Below are 23,536 nucleotides of genomic sequence, written 5' to 3'. Positions count from 1 at the left end.
AATTGCATACATTTGCTCATCAGTACTGTATCAGGTAGACCCACAGTACTGCACAGCAATAGCATCATCATATGTCACAACAGCACACCACTGAGCTGCTTCTCCTTCTAATTTTGTTTGATGCTCTGGGGTACTATCCAGGGTAAGATGAAAATAGATAACTTTACCTCTACATATGTGCCCTGAGCAGCTTTGAGGTTATTAAACTTATAATGCCAGTTCTCCACCTTATAGAACACCAGTTTCCATCTCTTTTATTATCTCTTTCTTTGCATTAGGTCTCTAAAGCCATCAGGATAACTATCATCTTATCATCACATCTGCACTGTAGCCAAGAGCTATTTGAAAACTCTTATTTGAACAGCCGTATTAGACAGCAGGGTGGCAGAATAAAGCAGAATATTACAGCATAATAAAGTTCATCCTGTTGCTTGCATGAACACAATAAAAAGCAACAGAGTGAGTGAGCAACCTTACCTTATATTCCACATCCCTCTCCCAGGCAAAAACAAACCCAGATCTACCATTTAAAACAAACTTTTCACTAATCATATCAACAATGAGCAATACCATGCAATATTACCAATATAAGTATTTTCCCTTCCAGATGCATCACATAGACAGAAATAGATACAGAAAGACTTCTACTTCTTTTAATGTATGTTATGTCCAAAGAAAGAACACAACTAAATTTGTATCATGAACAACATGCCCCAAAAACCAGAACCACAAGAAAAAATAGAAAAAAATGCCACAACACAGGCAAAAAATTGGGCCCCAAATCTCTGTTTTTACAATAGTAGTACAAAAACAAAACAAGCAAAAAAGCAACAACAGAGACATGAAAATTCTAGCAACAGAAAAAAAAAAAAATTCATCCTTCAAGACAAATTTTATTATCATTTCATGTATTTATCATCGGGATCAGTCAGGCAATTAAACAAAACTTTTTAAGAATATTAAAAATGCATAGCTCACACTGACTCCAAGGAATGAAAATGGAAAAAGAAAATGAAAAAGTAACACTTGAAAATTAAGAACGCTCTTTAAATGTGTTCTTCTCTTTTTCAGAGTAAAAAAGGAGTCAGCCTTCAGTTCAGCAAAGCAGTTTTTGTTTCACATAATTTCAGATTTCACGACTTCCATATGCTACCACAACAGACATCAAACAAGTAGATGCAAACATATAACCTGTAGGACATTACTTGATCAGAATGAAAACATTAAAATACTTTTCAGCTTTTATACTTGTGCACTGCTGATATACCTAATTTTAGGCCCATCAGACATAAAGGTACTAAAAAAAAAATTAAGAGTTGTATTTAAATTAATAGTTACAGTATATATCCATCCATAGATAAGATACAGAACTAACAATGCACCAGTTGAAACAGTCTTCAGCGCTTCTTCAGCATGTGACATGTGGAGCTCTCATAGCATTAAAAAAAAAGCTAAATAAAAATTATAATACCCCTGAGACACCGGCAAGCATAAGTCTCACTTTCCTGATAGGAAGCCATTTTTATGCATTATCCATGGACTTGCATCTGAACTACAAACCTATTCCATTTTGTTGTCTTCTATTCCAGTTGTTTACCTGCTTAAGTCACTGACTCCACTAAAAAAGGGCCACTATATTACCAGGATACCCAAGTTAAAACTAGCTGGTTTCAGAACTGCAACATAGCTGGTTACAAACTGCATATTCCCTCCTTCAGTACAGGGAAGTAGCTCCTGCTAGAGATGGAATACTCATTAATCTGTTTCCATATGCAATTCCTTTTAATGTCCAAGAAATTGCTGGGTAGGATCACAGCTAAACTGCAGAACGCACAGAGATACTATATACAGTCTAATCTTAAAAGGGTTTGAGCACCTATCAACTATGACAGCACTGATCCATGGAACAACCTTTATAATGTTTTTGCCTTCTAGATTACTGCTTTTAAATCACATATGCACTTACCATATATCTTGTGGCAGGTTTAAAGTTATGCTGCCTTTGATTTCATCCCCAAAGCGCAGATACCCTAGAGTGGCTAATGAGATATACAAGGTCATGACTATTCCCATGCCAATGTTCAGTGCCTGTGGGAAACGTGTGGTGTCCTTCATTCTGTTTTCCAATGGGAGTACCTGGAAATAGAGGGAGAATCAATTACATTTTATGTCCTCAGAGCAAAACTACTTTTCTCCCCCCTTTTCAAAGCTGATTTCCAAAATTTAGGTGATTTTCTTGATAAATAAGATTACAATAACGTTTTACAGCCTGGAAGATCACAATGTTTTATGCACCCAATAGAAAAGTTCAATCACTGAAAAACACCTATCTTGGTTGGAAGACAGCATCAGTGTGGAAATATAAAGCAATGTTTATAGGTTAGAAAAACTGACGAGAGAAACTTATGGTGCCCAGATGAAAATACATAGGCAATATAGGTAACATTAATTTTTTTGTAACAGAATTGTTCAGAATCCAAGGGTAATTCTCATATTTTTATTAGGTATGTCTGCACTGTCAGTCTCCATCACAGACAAACCTACCATGCACACAGTTGACACACAAGCTCATGCTCAGCAGTCAGCCTCAGCTCTGCCCAGCAGGGAAGCTTACATCCATGACTACCAGAATACAAACCCATGTTCTTTTTCATTTTTCTGACAGAGATAGGGCTAGGCACACTAAGCACTGCTTTTCCTAAACACAGCGTAGGTGCTTTGAGCCTGAACTATAGCCAAGTGACGTTGCTGGGCTTGCCATCATTTCAGAGTGAAGATACAGGCATTACAACCATTACTGCATGCAGTTTGCTGGAAAGATTGCCTTTTACATGTACTATATAGCATATAGAAAAACACACTTAGTAAGTTCCAACTTACATTTTTAGCCACCAAAACAAAATTTCCAGGCAAGGCAGGAAAACCAAGTAACAAGCTCACATGCTGCTCTTCCCACCTTGAATTTCATCAGCATAACAGATCCTTTTACATCTTCATTAAAACATGAATTAAAGGTACATGGATGCTCCTAGACAAGCATACTTTCCCTATCTCTTTCAGGAGAACTGTACACTCATCTCAGATACTCAATATGGGATATAGTTCAAGATTAAGACACCTAAAGTTGTACATCTATGTATAAGTAAAATGTCCAAGCTTCTGTAATTAAGATCTAGTCAATATAGTCAGTGGAATAAAGATCACGGTTCAGCTTATCTTTCAGTAGACATGCAGGTTATGTTCGATTAACAGTATGGCACCGTAATTAAACAAGCTTGTTGTATCTGGTTAACACTTATGTCAAATCTAATACAGACAAAACAGTTTCAGTGCAACAGGGCTGCCCTGTAAAAGCTAATGTCCATCATACAAAATTGCTTTTTAAATGACTGAATATTTACTGGTTTCAATTTAACCAAGGTAAGTTATGAAAAAAGCAGATTTCATGCACTAATTAACAAACAAATTGATATATTTGAATTGCTGCCATATTATTTTCTATAGGGCAATCATTCCTTTCCTCCTGGATTTTCACTTCCTGACCTATCGTTGAGTATCACCACTGCCAACCCATCCCATGTTGTTATATTTCTCCTACACTAGAAATCCGGAAGAAGTCATTTTATATTTGGGAACAAAGAGATCTCTAAAAAGGTGCACATTTGGAGGCATTTCAAAATTTTCATTCATCTTCAATTAAAATACATCATACATCTTAACTGAGGATCTTCTTTATATAATTCAGAGCCTCCACTGCTGATGTTTTTCCTCCAGAAAGCAATCTGAGCTTGCACTGTAACTTAATCTGGTTGAGAATGCAAATTTTAAACCAGGAAGAGTTTCAAAACTAAAATCAATTTTTACTTGACAGTGTTGAGCAGCAGGAAAAATACAGAAGGAGACATGTGGCTGAAAGTATTACTTTACTGCCACACAGACAAAATACATTCATTCCTCTAAATGAATTACGCTTCTGTGTCCATATAGTACCTATCAAGTCATCTCTTAATATTTCACATCAAGACCTCCCAGGTAGGACAGACGGTACTTCAGGTTCTTTTGTCCTCAGTTGCAATTAGATTGTTTTAGTATACCTCCTTATTAAGAGCTTTGAAGGATGAAAATTACAGGCAATTTTTCCCCTTCATCTGGGTTTTCCCATTCCTGACTTCCTACAAACCGACAGCATTTGGGGCTGGATAAGTAATAAAAATGCTCACTCAGCGCATACCTGTTAATTCTCCAGTGATTATAAATGAAATATATTTTCTGCATAAGGTCTGCCATGTTCTACAGCTTCTGGGAATCTTAACAAGCATAAATTGTTAAAGTAACATCTTATTCCAAGCTATATTATCTCTTCAGAGCTTTAATGGCAATTGCTTGCCCAGCTTACAGATATCAGGAGTCTCTTAAGTTCACTGGCCCAGAGACTCGATTTCCAGAGTCTCCAGCATTCATTTCGTACGCTCCTGGCACAAGGAGGGCAGTGAACTCAGATACATGTGCCAGCCATGAAAAAAATCTCATGTTTTAGCACCATGACTTCTGGCAGGAAAGGGATCCTGGAGACTGCCTGCCCCTATGAATTGCAAAAGCAATGTATAAGGGACTACTAATGGGGAAAAAAATTTCCTGTGGTTTCACAGTCAGAGGGAGCTCAAGTCAAAGACTACGGGACCGTTCATTATGATGGATGCGTGCGTTGGAGGAGGTCCAGAGGAGGCCACAAAAATGATCAGAGGGGTGGAACACATCTCCTACGGGCACAGGCTGAGACCGTTGGGGATGTTCAGCCTGGGAAAGAGAAGGCTCTGGGAAGACCTTATTGCGGCCTTCCAGTACTTAAAAGGGACTTATATGGAAGATAGGGACAGACTTTCTACTAGGGCCTGTGCAATAACACAAGGGGTAATGGTTTTAAACTAAAAGAGGGTAGACTCAGACTAGATATAAGGAAGACATTTTTTATGATGAGAGTGATGAAACACCGGCACAGGTTGCCCAGAGAGGTGGTAGATGCCTGATCCCTGGAAACATTCAAGTCAGGTTGGATGGGGCTCTGAGCAACCTGATCTAGTGGAAGATGTCCCTGCCCATGGCAGGGAGGTTGGACCAGATGACCTTTAAAGGTCCCTTCCGACCCAAACTATTCTATGATTCTATGCCTTCTTTCAGACAAAAAAAGCCCTGCAGGCTATTCATAAAAATGCAGAAGAGAAAGAAACTTCCTACTTTTTGGCTACATTTTCAATTGAAATAGCAAAATGTTACATATGTATGACAAACACTGTCTATAGCCATTCTGAAAGAAAGACATTAAAAGAAAAGATATGTTTATATGACTGTACCAGATTTTAATGAATAACTATTATTAGTAATGACGTATTACACATACACAATGCTTTATATCAAATGCAGGATGGCTTCCACTCCGTGTCCAGAGCGCAGAGCAGGAGGAAGTAGCGTGCAGCACCCGGCAGCATTCAGGAGGTAAGTGAGGAGCAGTTGGGAGCCAAAAGACAGCGCAGTTACCCTGCTGAGCAGCAAATGCTGCGACGCAGTGAAGGGACTCATGTCCAGCCTCCCAAGGACTTGTCTCCTCCGGAGCTCCAGTAAGCAGGACCAAGGCAGCTGGCACAGCCATTGCTGTAGGAGGGGGTGCACAGGGAGCCCGGAGACGTTGCTCAAGATTGCATGCCACTGCTGGATCTCCAAAACAGAGGTGGTGACTTGCTGCAGGGCAAGGTCCCCTGCACCAGCTTGAGCGGCCACCCCTGGCACGGTCAGGGGATTGGACCAAGACAAACTCCTGAGGGAAGACACCGTCCAGATCCGAGGCTACAGGGACTATGAGGTGCTCCTTCCTCAGGGCAGGGCTGAGGGCAATGGTCACCTCACCTGCACGAAGCATGCTCTGAATTGCCAAGCCAGCATGGACTTATCAAGGATAAACCACACTTAGCCAATCTCATGGCCCTTTCTAATGAAAAGATTGGCTCTATGGAGAAGGGGAAAGCAGGCGATGTCATTTACTTTAACTGAGCAAGGCTATCCATGCAGGATCCCACAGCATCCTTTGTAACCAAAGTGGAGAGATGGGGACTGGATGGCAGGATTCCAAGTTGGGTGAAAAACAGTCTGGACTAGAGGGCTCAATGGGTACTGAGTTCAACTGGAGACTGGTTACTTATGTTGCTCCTGCAGGGTTGATCGTAGGGATGATGCTGATTAATATCCTTAAGGACCTGGATGATGGGACAGAACATACCCTTAGCATGTTGGGAAACGACATTAAGTTGGGGATAGTATTTGGTACAAAAGAAAGTAGAGCTTCAGTTCTGAGGGATGTCAACAAGCTGGAGGACTTGGCTGAGAGAAACCTCATGAAGCTCAGCAAAGAGAAAAGCACAGTCCTCAACACTGGACAGAGTAACGCCATGCAGAAGTAGAAGCTGAGGACTATCATGCTAGGGAGCAGTTTTGCAGAAAGGGACCTGGGCATCCTGATAGACAAGAAGTTGAACATGAGTCAGCAGCCACCTTTATGCAGGCTGTGTGTTCACAGGGGCTACACCAGCAAGCAAATAGGCAGCAAGTCAAAGAAAGTGATTGTTCCTCTCTGTGGCACTTGAGAAACTGCACCTGGATACCATGTCCAGTTTTGGTCACCCAGTACAAGACAGACATTGATATATGGGGGAAGTCCAGCTGAGGGAGGTCAAGGTGGCTAGCAGGCTGGAGCACATGAGAGGCTGAAAGCTGAGTTAACTCATCCTGAAGAGAAGACTAGGGCAGGGAATCTCCTTGAAGCCTTCAGCTAACCAAAGGAAGAGAAAGCTTACAGAGAAGACCGAGCCCATTTCCAAGAGGTGCGCTGTCAAAGAATGAGAAGAAACAGTCACTAGTTGCAACAAGTGGAATTTTCAGCTGGACATAAGGAAAAATAATTTTATAAATAGAACAGCTAATTGCTGGGACAGGCTACCAAGAGAGATTGTAGAGCCTCCATTCTCAGATAGTTTCACAGCTCAGCTGGATAGGGTCCCGAGGAAACTAATCCGGCTGAAAGTAGACCTTTTTTTGAGCAGCAGTTTGGACTTGACCACCTCCAGAGGTCTTTTCGAACTTAATTTTTCTGTGGTTCTATGGACAAACATTGCTACCTCCAGCAAGATGCTATGATTTCTCATAGGCCGTATGTGAAAAAATTGAAAAAGTGATTATCAGGAGAAATTCAATCTAGACATCAATATGTGAACTGAAGTAATGTGAAATCAATAAAATAAAGAGCAAGTACCATTTACAATTCCTCACAGGCAACCTACAGCTATTGCTCTATTCTATTCTTAGCAGCTGTTTAAAATTTATTTTTTAGTTTTTAATCTTTTTACATTTTAACAAACTTCTTTTTACAGGCAGACAAGATTATCATATAATTGTCTATCTGAAACTTAGTTCATAAAGGAAAACAAAGGACCAGTGATACATACTCTGTTCAATGTTCTTCAGTCCAGACGAAGCATTCAAATATAATTTTTTTTAAATTTCTACCTGTACTGCAGTTTTTTATCTTTTGCATTTAAACCCAGGCAGTCTGAAGACCCACGTTTCTCCAAGAAAACAAAGACTTAATTAAAAAAAATAAAAAAGCAATTTAAAAACACTATAGGACAATTCTCTTAAGCATATTAACTCTTGCTTTTTAACTATCCCTTAAATCAAGTTGACTCATTAAACTCAATAATGTCACTTCATGCACACTAATGAGTAGGTCAAAACAAAACATACTACATGCAAACGTGTGTTCCCACATCATCAACCTCACTTTAACATTACAACCTTCATTTATAGTGAATTTAAGGAAAAGATAGGCAAAAAGAAATATAGGATAATACTGTTAGCTGAAAACACATTAACATACTTAGATCTTGAAATTATATTTAAAAATGCTAATTTGAGTTAGTATCAGGACTAGATCCGCCTCCAGACTGAGCAGATGAGGATGCTAACGCAGCCTTTCCTGCACCACTCAGTCCAGGCGAGAGTGTCCCTTCCCAGCCTCAGCAGCAAGCCTTCCCAGGTTCAGGCACTCTCTCTGAGCAGCAGTAGGCATTTTGAGACAGCTGCTGTCACTGCAGGAGATGCTTCCCTTGGCAGAACTGATCCCCAACGAAATTATGCAAAGAACTTGAGCCAGGTTTTATACAGTATCCAGTATCACCTATTCCAGACAAGCTGAAAAGTTCTATACCTCACAGGATTAACATGAAGCCAGGTAACAACCAATTACACAGATATTACACAAACTCCCTGCTCCCTAAGCTGTTAAATTCCATCAGGATCCAAAAGATCCGTGAAGTGTTCGTAAGCAGACAGAGGCTGATGGGAGGTGTGATGTGAGCCAGTGCTTGTTCTGACACTGTGTCACTGTTGGGCAGCTGCTGGATAGATTTTCAGTCTTAATTTCTTTCCAGTCCCTGTATAGTCCCTGTTGCAATGACTTCAGAAAACCTAACATTTTAACTGAATGCAAAAGAGATAAGGTTCTTTTCACAAATACTTTTTAGTTTGGGTTTTAGTGCTTCCTTTTTCGAACACTGAAGCTGAACATGCTTTCTTGTCCTTTTTTCTGGTGCCAGAAATTAATTTCACTCTTCTATTCTTTTAAATTATTTTTTTAAAAAGCTAACACCCTACCTGGATGATTGAATAGCTTTGAAAGGGAAAAAAAAAAAAAAACACAAAACCCACACCTCTGATTCTCCCTCTCTGTCCAATACTTGCATCATAACATCTTCTTTCAAAAGGGATGTTGCATCAATCCAGTATCTCTCACTAAAGCTTTGACATTGCTGTACACTTGTTCAGACAACCATTTCTGCTATAAGAGGCAGTATCATTAATCTAGTCTAACACCTCCCACACTCTTCAGACCTATAACTTATCACCACATATACAGCCACTGCACAACCTAGTGATGGGAAATACTACGGTCACAGAAAACTTTGAGGAATAATCCTCTCTCCCAAGCAAGGTCACCGGGGGCAGAATGCTGGAGATGAGAGAACCGTGAGATCCATGAGATAAGTTTAGTTTCAGAGTTTCAAAGATCTTTTTTTTTTTTTTTTAAGTCTTTTTTTAATGGGTCTTTTCCCTGCTTCTGATTTCCATGCTCTGCTTCATGCTCTTTCGACCCCAGTTCACACTTGTCCTCTGTCATAGCCCTAAACACCTATGAAATCAGATATTTTAAACAAAACTGATCCTTTTAGTAATTTCTCATTCTCCACCATTTTTCTCCCTCCTCAATAGTTCTCCATCTTTTTCTCTGTCACCTGCTTCACAGAGATCTTCCCATCATTTTTGAGACACTGCCACATGTCACTACTATTACCTTCCTTGAAACTTAATACTTTATTCCTTTAGTAACTATCAACCTTTGGGTTCTTAATTTACAAAACAAGCATAATCCATCTTCCTTTCATCCACCAAATAAACTCAAAAGTACCCATAATTTACTGGCAAAGAAGCATAATCGAATCCTTGAAATAACCTAGCTAATCTACCATCATCCATTATGCAAAGTATCTTCCCTTTCATTTCAAGCTGCATGAAGTAGGTATAAACATCTCCCAGTAATACCACTGTCTCCTCACTCCTTGCCTTGAATATCCTGCTACAGTCAGCCTTTCTACAGCTAAGCTGCAGGGGACTGTCTAATTTTAACTCAACTGTACATTTTATAGGACTGGACCAAAAAAAACTACAAGAGAATTCAGCCTGTAGATAATTAGATAAACTGTGATTTAATTGTCATGGCCACTAAAAACTAATCTTGTAATGAATAACTTAATAGCAGACATGCTTAATGTTTAAATACATATTGTCATCTTTCCCTTTTTCAGGAAATACCACTAAAATGGCAAGAATGAAGCAAAACTCCATCCCTTACACTTTTAAAATAAGTATTTCAGGTAGAAGAGACAGCTATACAGATGTTTTGATTAGTTTAAGGTACAGACAACTCATGAATTTTGGAAATTTAAATATATTTATCAACATTTACTCAGAAAAAAACAAAATCCATCTATAATCATGTCCTACTGCAACAAAATAAAGCTCTGTTCATTCAAAGCAAAAAAGCTGAGGAAGCTGATATTGAAGGTATTCAAGGCATGTAAACATAAATTCTACTACCTAACCCCCAAAGACAGAAGACAATCCTCAGCAAACCAACAGAGCCCAGGCCTGGCCCATTCCTTCTTGTCTGCAGAAGGTACCAGTTAATTCATTTGTTCACTGAAAGACAGATCTACAACCCTACAGCACACTGGGGAACTGCCTGCAGAAAAAGTATGGTTTCTCCAAGTAAAACAATGATCATAACATACGTCATTATTACATTGCTATGTTTTTCTTGCCTGTCCTTGTCCATCTCCTCTTTCACTGTTCAGAAAAAGTCTTATGCAATATTTTGAGCAAGAAGCTTTTATTCCACCACTTTTAGATAGACTTTTAAAGCTCAGTTTCTTGAGGAAGACACAGAACATCACTATTTTGGAATAAGTGCAATAAACAATCTAGTTTTCCTTAACAGATCCCTCATGACTGCAAATAAAAGGGTAGGAAAGACGCAAGCCAAGTAGTGACTGTACATCAATTTTTAGTGAAAGGTTTATACAAAATAAATAAATCCAGAAGCCGAGTTCTCATTACAGAACACTACCTTCTGAAATCTGCTGAGCAATTCCAATCACTCCAAAAACCAATCTTCTCAGATTCCACCAAAGAAGCTTCCTACCTGTTTCACCAGGAAAAAGAATTACTCATAAGCGCAAAAAAAAAAAAAAAAAAAAAAAAAAAAAATATCTATTGCCCAATTTTGATGGCTTTGATTTAACAATGCTTAAAGGATTTATATAAATCTTACTTAGCTTATCACCTGAACCTGGCATTTTCTGCAGAAGGTCTTTTTTCCTTTTTACTTTTTTATGCTTAAGAGTTTATTTATCACTCCATTATGACATTTATTTAATCTTTAGCTTGCTCTGAAATTTAACAGAATCTATGCAAGTTTGTGTACTATCATGTCTTATCTGACTTTATTCATGAATGAAATCTGAACTACTTCCCTACAATGCAAACTGAAAACTAAAAAGCAGCATTAGTTCTGTCACTAATATTTTAAAACATTCGTCCTATCAAAATTGTTGAAGTGTTATATGCTTTGCTGTCATTTATATTAATATGCAATTTTATCCAACAAAAGATAAATGTCAATAGAAAATTATGTTCCTAATTAATCAGTTCCAGCCACACTCTTTAGTTTTACTCCCTCCCGCCCCACTGCATTTGGAACTGTAGCCTACAGACTATACAATACTATGTTCTAACACGTCCTCTATAACTTACGCTACTCTCAAAATTTCTACAAGATAAGCGATAAACGAAAATATGAGTTAGAAACACAAGTGTTGCTGGAGAGTGTATTTCAACCTGCTGCAATAATACATCAAGGTATAGTACATGACCAAGTATTTCTGGACTCTTTCTGGCTCATGAGTTAAAAATTAAGTTTCCCAAAGCTGCAATGGCACTTAAACCTTTACGCCAGCCAAGGATCAAACCCACATCAAATTTTAATCACCTTAAAATAAGTTATAATGATCACAAAGTTCTCACCTATCCATATCTGCTTCTTTGTAGGCAGGAGCCAAACAACCTATGAACTTTAATCCGTTTCAAAGCAAATGGTTTAAAAAAAGAAGGTCTTCCCAAAAGGTCTTCTGACTTTTCATCAAAAATGCTCTTTCACCCATATGTTGCTTTAGCTTCTAAAGCGGCATGGGACAAAGTATACATATATCGCAAGGTCCTGCATGGGGCTGAGCAAACTCCATGACTGCAGAAGTGAAAAAATAAATTACAGTATTTTCCATCAAGGATTAATGAGTATCACAGGAAATAAACAGGATTAAGGATCCTACAAAGCTTTACAACTCCAAATACAGAAATTTCTCTATCCTGGGACAAGGAACATTGAAAACAGCCATGCACACTCCTGGACCAAGACAGTTAAAAACCAACAAGACCCCAACATAGGAAGCCTAGCAATAGAAAGGGGTTTGCATTCACATCTTACATTTTAACATGACCATCATTGAAAGAAATAACCATCCTATTCTGAAAAAAAATCAATGCATCCAAAATAGAGGGGAGGGAAGACATTGATTATTGTATTTGCTTTTCTTAGAGGAACAGAAAGCTTTATACACTTCCATTTGACATGAGAGCATGGCACCTTGACAGCTAAACCACTCATCGCTTCCTTCCGTGAAGCACTCAAAACAGCTCGAGTACAAGACAAGTTGAAGAATACACAACAAAGACAAGTTGAAGAATACAAAACATACCACTTCCTATTACAATCTTCTTATTTTAAATGCCTTCACCCTGACAACATTTTCCTTTCCACCTCTCCCATTTCCTTTAGGATTTTTTTTTTCTGCTGCTCTTGACAAATTGATATGATTTTTAAGCCACAGTGTTTATTAGGGAGCCACAACTGATGCTTGCAGAAGTGTTCAACAGTGGATGATTAGGGCTCTTTCAAATCTGGGAGAACATGTATTCATAAAAATTTTTTAGTTTAGGAACACTATTCTTCAGTGAATATCCAAGAACACTACTGAGTTTAAAAGTCCTTTGACAAAATCATAACAGCTAGTATTTTGAGCCATACAATAAAATTGCTTTTTTTTTTTTAAACTTGTCTTCATCATGTTTGATCCAATAAATGTAAATTACTGTATGACTTGCAGTAGATTTAATTTAGAAAATAAATATGTTCAAAAAATATTTAGGAGGTAAACTAGAACTTACATTTTATTTATCAATATATATACACACACACGCACACACACTGCAATGCCACCTTCATCAATGTCGTGGTTTAATCCCAGCCAGCAACTAAGCACTACGCAGCCGCTCACTCACTCACCCTCCCATCCAGTGGGATGGGGGAGAAAATAGGGAAAAAGAAGCAAAACCCATGGGTTGAGATAAGAACAGTTTAATAGAACAGAAAAGAAGAAACTAATAATGATAATGATAACACTAATAAAATGACAACAGCAATAATGAAAGGATTGGAATGTACAAATGATGCGCAGTGCAATTGCTCACCACCCGCCGACTGGCACCCAGCTAGTCCCCGAGCGGCGATTCCCCCCCCCGCTTCCCAGTTCCTATACTGGATGGGACGTCCCATGGTATGGAATACCCTGTTGGCCAGTTTGGGTCAGGTGCCCTGGCTGTGTCCTGTGCCAACTTCTTGTGCCCCTCCAGCTTTCTCGCTGGCTGGGCATGAGAAGCTGAAAAATCCTTGACATTAGTCTAAACACTACTAGCAACAACTGAAAACATCAGTGTGTTATCAACATTCTTCTCATACTGAACCCAAAACATAGCACCGTACCAGCTACTAGGAAGACAGTTAACTCTATCCCAGCTGAAACCAGGACAATCAATGAAAAGGCTGTTCAGAGAGTGGGGAAGAAAACTATTATAGATGGTAAAGTTAAGATGCTGCAAATTAAAGGACAGATATGAAAGTCTAAAACTAAGGATGCAAGTATTTATTCTAGGTACTTGCTCTCCCCAGGAAAAGTTACTAACATTTTTGCATCTTCACAGCTATATTCAACAAGTTTGCCATATAATGAAGACTCGTATTTAAATATTACCTAGACAATTCCATACACTGCAGACAAGTACTCACTCAGAACATATTGGAAAGCAGGAGGAAATCTTACCTGAGACCATTACAAGTAAGCGCAAAATGGCAGCAGCTTAGAAGGATTACAGGATGATGGGCCGGGGGGAACGAAAAAATCTGACACCAAAAAAGCAAAGTAACTACATAAAATATTTCTACTTGAAATTATTTAACTATGCTGTTTAATTATACATATAATTAGTATAAGAAGTATGTGTTTCACTCTGGCTCTACTGCACATATACTTCAGACAAGTTTTCCAAGACAGGGTCACATTTAAACAGAAGAATTAGCTTTTGTGCCTCACTGAAGCCATGTGTATCAGACCCCAAAAACTACCTGGCTCAAGCTGGCAAAGCAGAACACTTGACAGCTTGGCACACTGTCACTCTTGCTCTTTTCCCATTTCTCCAAAGTCACTGAATCACATAATGATTAAGAAACATTTCAGGCAAGCAAGCAGTAAACTTATATGCCTTAGTTTCCTCTTTGTGTAAAAGCATGTGTATCTTAGGTTTTCTATGGAAAAAGAAACATTTGAATGTTGCAAGCATCAGGTATGGGATGCTGCCTGAAAGAAAGTTATACTCATGAGTCTGTGTTAGTAAGATTTGCCATAAATATAAGAAGTGTTAAAGTTAGAATATGCACAAACAAATGGTTCTCCAGGGTAAAAGGAAGTTTCTCCATACTCAGGAAGTGCAGGATATCAGTAAGGAATATTTAACTTGATAAAGAGGTAATATCAAGTTGCCTGAGATTTTATCAACATTCAGCTGAATATGGCAGATGATGAATTTTCTTACAGTTTCTGATACAACATTTTTTTTTAAATCTGCTACATCTAATAACATTCTCTGTTTCTACACATTGGCCCATAATCTTTTTCCTCCTCTCTTACATTAATCATCTTCAGAAGACATCCAAACCATGTGATTTTGCACACTAGCTGTAACACGCCTGTTGCTGACATGACATTTAAAGTCTACGTTTAGCATGTACATTTAGCAGTAGGTCATCTCCTAGTCATCAAATTCAGTCACCTAAATGCAAAAACATCCTCTGACAAGTCCCACCTTTTGTATTTTGATGATACAACCCTTTGCACCATCTCAAAAAAACGCCAATGAAACTGATACACCCCGGTCCAGAGATGCCCCAAGCAGATTTAGATGATGTCATGTTACCTGTTAAATGTCTGTTTCTGACAAATCCAGCCTGGTCTTAAAGACAACAGAAGAGTGCCATTGGGTTTCATTAATTTTTTTAAAGGATAATACGAATCTGGTGAAAGAATTTTTGACAATGAGAGGCTTTTATCTCAAAGCCACAGACCTAGCAAGCTCATCTGCATCACTTTCGAAATCCAAATAACGACATTTTAAAATTATAATCCACTTAGTTCTCTCTTTTTTAAATCTCCTGGAATTGGCTAGCTGCTGCCTAATGTGATTCCAGAGCCTGTCTTTTGGTATACAAATACCACCCTACCTTCTACTGCGAAACTGTGATAGCCAAGTTCAAAAGCAGTTTGAACAGACATCTTCAAGTAATAGGCTAAAATATCAGAAGCCTTATTTTCCAAACCTAAAATTAACATTGGAAAGTAACATTTTCTCTTTGCTAGGCTAATCAGTCTGCAGCACTCGACAGGGAAAAAACCCCATACTTAATTGTACAAACCATACTTAACTTAGCATATTTATATGTAATAGAGAAGAAAAAATATCTTTCTTGTTTAAACGTTACGCATCTATTTCATCCTCGTTCCCCCTGAAGCTTATACTGAAATATCACTTCCACATTTGGATTTGGCTTTTATACCTCGAACGAGAAAGCCGACAAGAATTTCACTGCAAAATATTAAGTATAACTGCTATTATATAAACATAACATTATGCAAAGCTATTACCTGCACATGGTAATGCTACAGATATATCCAAGCCTGACGGCTTTGGTTTTACGCTATTCTGAAAAGTATGTTCAAGAGGTTTTACTATATTTTGGGCACACTCAGGAGCACAATCTGAAGTTACTTTTTAATTCACTAACAAAAACCTCACATTCACTATAAAAACAGACCTACTCACCTTTGGAATATGAAAGAAGCTCTTGAACATGGTTCTTACAGAATAACGTTACATGTTCTGTGAAAGACACATTCACTGCATAATACCACCTGCAGCTCCTGTATTCAAGAATTAGTGTTGGTACTCTCTTCTGTTCAGGCCTGAACACCAACCCCTTGATTTGCCAGGTAGCATCATTTGGCACAGGGAACCCACAGACAGAGAGGAGCTAAAGCACAAAGGGAAAGAAGCAGCTGCAGATTCTCCCATCCCCAGCAGAGCCTTGTACTCAGAAAGGTCCGCTGAGGGCTGAATATACATTTTCTTCACAGAATCATAGAATCATTTAGGTTGGAAAAGACCTTCAGGATCACCGAGTCCAACCGTCAACCATGCCCACTAAACCATGGCCTGAAGTGCCTTGTCTACGTGCTTTCTGAATACCTCCAGGGACGGTGACACCACCACTTCCCTCGGCAGCCTGTTCCAGTGCCTGACAACCCTTTCAGTAAAGAAATTTTTCCTAATAACCAATTTAAACCTCCCCTGGCGCAACTTGAGACCTAATCAATCATCTCCTAATCAACGTATTATTGTCTAGTGTTGAAATCCCAAATCAACTCTAAACACTATGAATGATAGCCACCAGACTGGCAGTACTGAGCTCTCAGTTGCTGTTTGCTAACTCAGTATTAAGGGATCACTGGGTACCCCTTTGTCATGGTTTAACCCCAGCCAGCAACTAAGCACCACACAGCCGCTCACTCACTCCCCCCCCACCCAGTGGGATGGGGGAAAGAATTGAAAAAAAAAAAAAAAAAAAAAAAAAAGTAAAACTCGTGGGTTGAGGTAAGGACAGTTTAATAGAACAGATAGGAAGAAACTAATAATGATAATAGTAACAATAATAAAATTACAATAATAATAAAAGGATTGGAATATGCAAAACAAGTGATGCATAATGCAATTGCTCACCACTCGCTGAACAATGCCCAGTTAGTTCCCGAGCAGCGATCCCCCCAGGCGAACTCCCCCCAGTTTATACACTGGGCATGATGTCACACGGTATGGAATACCCCTTTGGCCAGTTTGGGTCAGCTGTCCTGGCTGTGTCCCCTCCCAACTGCTTGTGCCCCCTCCAGCCTTCTTGCTGGCTGGGCGTGAGAAGCTGAAAAATCCTTGACTTAGTCTAAACACTACTTAGCAACAAAGGAAAACATCAGTGTGTTATCAACATTCTTCTTGTACTGAACCAAAACATAACACTAGCTACCAGAAAGAAAATTAACTCTATCCCAGCTGAAACCAGGACACCCTGCTGCCAACTCCTGCTGCTAGCACGCAGCGATGATTACCACCTGGCTGCCAAGACATTCACAATTTGCAGCAGGTACCTTATACCAGTCAGCAGTGACCCCATTTTTACAGACAGCTCAAAACAGGGAGCAAAGAAATGAACAGCACAAGCAACAGACTGCAGCACTTTTTAATCCTGTTACAACTATCACTCAGAGTTTAGCATGCATTAACATTAATCAGCCCTTTGATAGCACTAACCTTATTTCTGCTGTAGTAGTTGTAGCAACAAACGAACAACTTGCCTGGACTTTACCAAAATGACAAAATTGTTCAAGTCTGCCATCAAATAAGAGTTTAGATTGATCTCACAGGCAGAAATGAAGAGCTCAAATCATCTTACTAATATAATCAATTCATCACATTAATTATTTTTATTTTAATGAAAATATCTTGAAATAGTTTTATAACACTGGCTGATGAAATGTTTAACTAGCTCTTAGTATTACACAAGTACTAGTTTCTAGGCACTGCCTTGGTTTATTTGAGATTCTATATTTCAATTATAAATAAGCTACCCTTCCTCCTTTGAGTTACTACAGACACAAGTTAGTAAAATTAAAGTTCTTAAAGTCTATTTATCTACAGATCAACTATAGCCAAAGCAACAATACTCCAAATTACTTCAATACTGCTGATTTTCTTTTTACACAGGGACAACAAATCAGTCCTAAACTAAACGACAGATTTTAACCAAAACCCATGTTTGTACACACACCATCTAAAAGAGAAATACGCTCTCTCAAGATCAAGAAGAAAATCCTACTAGGAATCTGCTGAATCACTGCACCTTCCAGAATCACTTTTCCCAAAGTGAACAGGACTTTAGACTCCTCTGTTTAATTAGTCTCACTAATTTTAATAGAGTTACTGAAGAACTATGGTCATACTTCAAGTGATGACAAGTGCTGAACTAAAAGAACACAGAAAAATAAATCAATATATAAAAATCAATATATAAAAACCTTTTTATAACAACAGGATGAAAAAAATCAGTGCTAGAGTATTTTCCTGCAGCCAATTATTTGATTCAAAGAAACCAGAAAAACAGATGTTTCCATACTGCGCATGGCATTATGAACTGCCAATTATTTTCTGTCTACATTAGCCACTCCCCTGTTAATAAAAACAGAATCAATTAAGTATCTTTGAAAATAAATCCTCCTGAATGCTATGGCTAAGGTGTACTGTTTTATACAGTGCCTGATAGGTCATTTATTCCTCCACTCAAATTGTTGATCATTAAATATTCCTAGCAGGAAAGACCATTTTAAACAGAACAATGGTGGTAGAGAAACCATACCAAGGGCATTTTTCCTTTCATGTCAGGTTCTGCTTAAGATGACTTTACCAGCCCAAAAAACTCAGAATTTCATTTGCTGTCCCTGTTCATAACATTCAGTAATCTGGCAGCTCTCAGATGAGTACTGTGTGAATTAGCGTAAAGAATGTTTGGAATCAAGGAAAAGGAAAAATGAGGCCTCATAACTCTTTAAGGCTAACTTATTGCATAAAATTAATAAACCATAATCAAATTTTCTGATAAAATTAAGACCTTAAGCCTTCTGTTTTTAATGTAATATTCAGATAGCTTCACAGAAGTAAGTGTTATTTGTAAGACTTTCCAGAATAAAATCTAAAATCAAGTCTCTAACATCAAGACCAAGATTAGGGAAATCCATTTTGAGTGCCGGCACTCAGAAAGAGCAGACTAAGGAGTCAATCTAATTCAATAGTGTAGTTTCTTTTCCTTACTGGAACTATTCAACCACATGGATATAAAAACAGTAATTAAGACACAAGGTAACAGGTTATCACAAATGAGCAACTGACTATGTGAATATTCTTAATGCATTGTAATGTGAATTGAAACGCGTTAGCTCACATCTCAGTGAAAGAATTTTAAATGTGTTTCACTTCACATTTGCAAGAGGTCACAAACACACATACAGATATATCACAGTTCAGTCTAAGATGGTAACTTACGGAGCTGTAATAACTAGTTACCAATTAAATCAATCACCAAGAATTGTATGAAATATTAACTATTTAGAGTGGAAATGTGTGTCTCTGCTTCACTCATCTTTTTTATTTCATGCTTAAACAACTTTATTTAGTACTGATTATTCAAATCCATAAAATAATTTTTTTCTTCAAATCTTCTCTATGGTGCATGCAACTACAGCAAAGAATGCACAGCAAACATTATGAATGTTCAAAATATCCCTGAGAGGCAAAGACACATTAATATAATTTTACATATAAAGAAGAAACTTTTAAGCTCTAGATTTTTACTTTTACTATAATTTTAATTTGTAAAGGTACCTGCATTATTTTAATGGTCTTGTGTAATGTACACACACACACAAAGTATATCAAACCATAATGAATATAAACTTCTAATTAGTTTGTAAACATCAGTAACAAAGTGAAAAAACTAAAATGCACTCTTCATTTCCTTTGAAGAGTAAATTATGATCAAGTAAGAAATTGAGACCGCCTATACAGAAATATATGCAACTGTGTAATGCTATTATCTAATAATATCAAGCAATGTTTTTATGTTTTAAAGGTACAATTCGAATGAACCCTACATTATATGCTCTTGAATAAAAGAAGGAAAAAAGTTTGGAGTTCTTAAAGGTGTCAATAGTAACAGCCAGGGATTCAATCAAGCACAATGCTCTGGGCAGTTCTTTAAAGGTTTACATCAGAAGTCAGTGTTCCTACTGCTGATGGAAATTTAAGGAGCTATCTAATGTGGCAGAAAATAATTACCATACATCAATTCCCTACCTATAATTCAAGAAACTACTACTACCAAATGGGAACCCTTCCACACTTTCCTGAGGCTCACAGGACTCTCATTTGGGATTTTCTGGCTACAAATACACACCCACGTGCTGGGCAGTACATGAGCAAATCTAATACAACTGGGATACGTATCAGACCCACTGTATGTGACTTGCATTTCCCCACACGCAGTAAATGCAGTCTGTCCCAGACGGAATATACAATTTAAGAGCAACAAGCTTAGTATAGCGCAATCTGATTCACTGAGCATGGGTTTTTTGCCCAAGACTTGTAGGCATCAAACAATCCCAGACAAATGGCTGATCTTCTATGACGGAACTTCCAGATCACAAAAGGGAAGATGTCCGGATACACTCAGAAATATGGCAGCTAAACCTCTGCATCAGTCAGTTCACAGTTTGAGAAACAGTCAAAAACAGTTTGAGAAATGGAGACTCGCAGTCACTAGATCCATATACCCCATGCGTGAAAACACACTTTTGCAACGTAATAGGAGTTAAAAGGTTTTCCTATTCAGCTCGTCTGGCAGTGATAACACAGAAGCAGGGTGTATTCTGGTTTAATGCAGTGCTGACAGTTCCAGAAAAGAAAAAAGATTTGAAAACTCTCCTGTGTTAGATCGATGACAATCATTTCAGATTAATGGCGTGCTGGTTTGGGGTTGGTTTGGTTGGGGTTTTTTTGGACAGTGGAGGTGTTGTTTGTTTGGGTTTTAGGGTTGGGTTTTTTTTAGTTTTAAGCATACAGTAACACTTGCTGAAGTACGTAATTATATTAGTAACAAATAAAGTGTATATAGTAATTTCCCAACAGTTTAAAGACATTATGACCTACCATTCCCAGAAGCCTCCTTGGCTACATTTTTAAAATATGCCATGTGGAACAAAAGTGCTATCTTGCAAACTTTGCTAGTGTGAGATGCAATCAGAAAGCCCTTAGAAACAGGAAAAAGTGAGTAAGAGATTTAAAAAGATCCACTTTTAAAACCCAAATTTTCCGTGATAAATCTATTTAATTGACATCTTTCAGGAAACAATGAGGAACTGAGGTTCATTGTCAGAAGGCCACGAATTAAAAAAATATTCTTAAATTTCTATCCTTTTTCTTATCATCTCCGTCTCTGTGAAGTCACATCTATAGACAAGTTTGAAGCAGGAAGAATAATACATTTCTAATAAATGACTGTCCTCTGTGATCCCAAAGGAAAAGAAGGATGCTGAATAGGTTTCTATTTTTACACACTCATCACCTAAAACTGAGCTGCTGAATCATTATAATTATAGTATCATCATATTATTAGCTGAGTATTAAATTATTATATAGCATATTATGATACTAGTTATTATTAGTATTGTCTCACTCTATTTAGAACTGAAGACATTCTTGTAATTTGGGAAGGTGCTAAGTGTCCCAAGTAGCAATCATTATTCACCAAACTCCCCTTTGAAGGGGATGTTGTGTCCTCAACAACATTTTGCCTCATTTGACAAGATAAATTAACCCTTTTCATATCAACATGGGAGATTACTGTTTCAACAAAAACAACTAAATAACAACAGGAGTAAAACTGCTGGGTGTCCCATCGTCTAGCACAGACTCAGATTTTTTGAAGTCAGTAAAAAGCACTTACCACACCAATTCCTTCAAAAGCAAATATTGCAGTCCCAAAAAACAGTGGATATTTCTTCCAGCCAACCACAGGAGGCAGTTTTCGAGGATCTACTATATCCTGAAGAAACAAAGCAAAACAGTGCTATGTAAAGCACATTAGCTGTTCCTACAATTTTGATTGTTGTGTTATGCTATAGGAGAGAAAACTCAGTACGTGTTGACAGTGGTGTATACATTGCTATTTACAATCCCTGGTTTTCCTCCCAAACTTAGTCCTATATACACATTTATAGCCATCTTCCCCCACACACACACAGAGTTGCAGATATATTTATTCTAGGTTCATATTACTGACACTAGAACTACTCACATTCAAAGTATCACACTGGTATATATGAGTGAGCATCAATTAAAACAAAAGGGACAGCTCACACCTCAAGCTTAATCTTCTGCAAACTTATGCTATTCTCAGAGTATTGCATTTTTTAATCTGCTTTCATACTGGACAAATATTCTTCGTAACCATAAGGGACAGTAAAAGAAAATCTTTTTAATACAAGCTGAGTTCCTGCAGAACAATTAATGACTATGTCCCCCAATCTCTTCTGTGTAACTTCTCCTGCCTCCTCGCCCAGCCAATACCTCTTGCTGGCTTTTCTGCCTTCATCCCCATCCTCCACTTCCCCCTTGTCTCATAACACTCATGTGAAAGCTTTCTCAAACAATAGTGGCACTCACCACTTATCTACACCGTGTGCAACAGTGTCTATCACTTATCACTTTTCAAAAATCATAAGAAAGAAAAATGTAGAGGTTTCTAGATGTGATTTTTTTTCCATTATGGAATGCCTCCAAATATGAAAAACAGCAGCAACACAGAAAATGCAGCAACTATTCAACTTCTCAGGAGATGGAAGTCTGTAATATGTATTCTTAAAGGGTAAGTCTTAAAATTTTCCTGACTGTACTGGAGAAACACGAGAAATAAACGTTGCTGTTGAAATTGTTCTTGTGTTGCAACAAAAAGATTGACCCAGATTAAAACCTTGCAAGTTCTATGTGCAACCCGTAAAAATTCACATATTCTTCCACTCAAGGACTCCAAGACGTTACAATACATATTTTTATTAAGTGCAGCAATATTACCCTTTCTTTCAAAAGTACTGTAAAAGTCTGGTTTAAAGCATGTCTCAAGTATTAAGGGACCTCCTTAAATTAAGATGCCTCCGTGAAATACAAGATAATTCTGCCTTTCAGAAATTGTCAGTAAGTATACATCCATCAGAGACCAACTGCCACATGCAACAAATACAACTTGCCACACTAAAAAAAAAAAAATACTAAAGTTTTTTTTATACTCACTCTAACAATATACTGGTAAATGATCACCAGGCTGACAGCCATGGACAGATTGGCAAGCAATGAAAGAAAGGACAGGCTCTTAAGGTCACGAATAAAGACCAGGAGGATCATGAATGGCAGGAAACACAGCATATATATGCGTAAATCAGTACTCCTTTTCTCAGAAGAACTGCTGGTGGTACTGACATTTATGGGAGTAGTCTTGTTTTCCAAGAATCCTTCATGGACCTGTAGGGAAAAAAAAAAAAAAACCAAACGTATTGAACAGTGGTAGCACTGAGTATACGGTCATATCTGTGTTTTTCTATAGGAAAATTTTTCCCTCTGCTTTACCTGCCGAGTGTCAGGCATTTGCGGATCCCTGTACTCTCGGTGCAGAGGGGAAGACAAGGCACTTTTAGCAAGTGTTTCATCCTTAAGACAGATGATGAAATCAGGACCTGAAAGACCTGAAAGTGTCTTTACCCCACCAATGACTAAAGAGGAAATCCACATGAGCAGTTTAGATCAGATTCCTTTCAGAAACAGAGAGTTTGGTAAAATG

The 23,536-nt window shown here is 38.1% G+C and overlaps 1 protein-coding gene across 7 annotated transcripts in view; it reads right to left on the bottom strand.

Annotated features, from left to right (window-relative positions):
• The window catches only part of SLC36A4 (solute carrier family 36 member 4), a 121,837-nt gene that overhangs the window by 66,502 nt on the left and 31,799 nt on the right, over positions 1-23,536 (bottom strand). For all 7 annotated transcript variants that reach the window (XR_003927585.1, XM_030042934.2, XM_030042935.2 and 4 more), the window contains 3 exons: positions 22,993-23,220; positions 21,650-21,748; positions 1,967-2,136 (listed from right to left, as the gene is read on the bottom strand). Coding sequence is in view for 6 of the 7 variants with exons in the window: in XM_030042934.2 (XP_029898794.1) it covers positions 1,967-2,136; positions 21,650-21,748; positions 22,993-23,220 (497 nt within the window). In the remaining variant the exon portion in view is untranslated. The remainder of the gene's footprint in view (positions 1-1,966; positions 2,137-21,649; positions 21,749-22,992; positions 23,221-23,536) is intronic.

This window comes from Aquila chrysaetos, chromosome 19, assembly GCF_900496995.4.
Source record: "Aquila chrysaetos chrysaetos chromosome 19, bAquChr1.4, whole genome shotgun sequence".
Taxonomy (NCBI): Eukaryota; Metazoa; Chordata; class Aves; order Accipitriformes; family Accipitridae; genus Aquila; species Aquila chrysaetos.
This window is presented reverse-complemented; position numbering and strand designations above follow the sequence as displayed.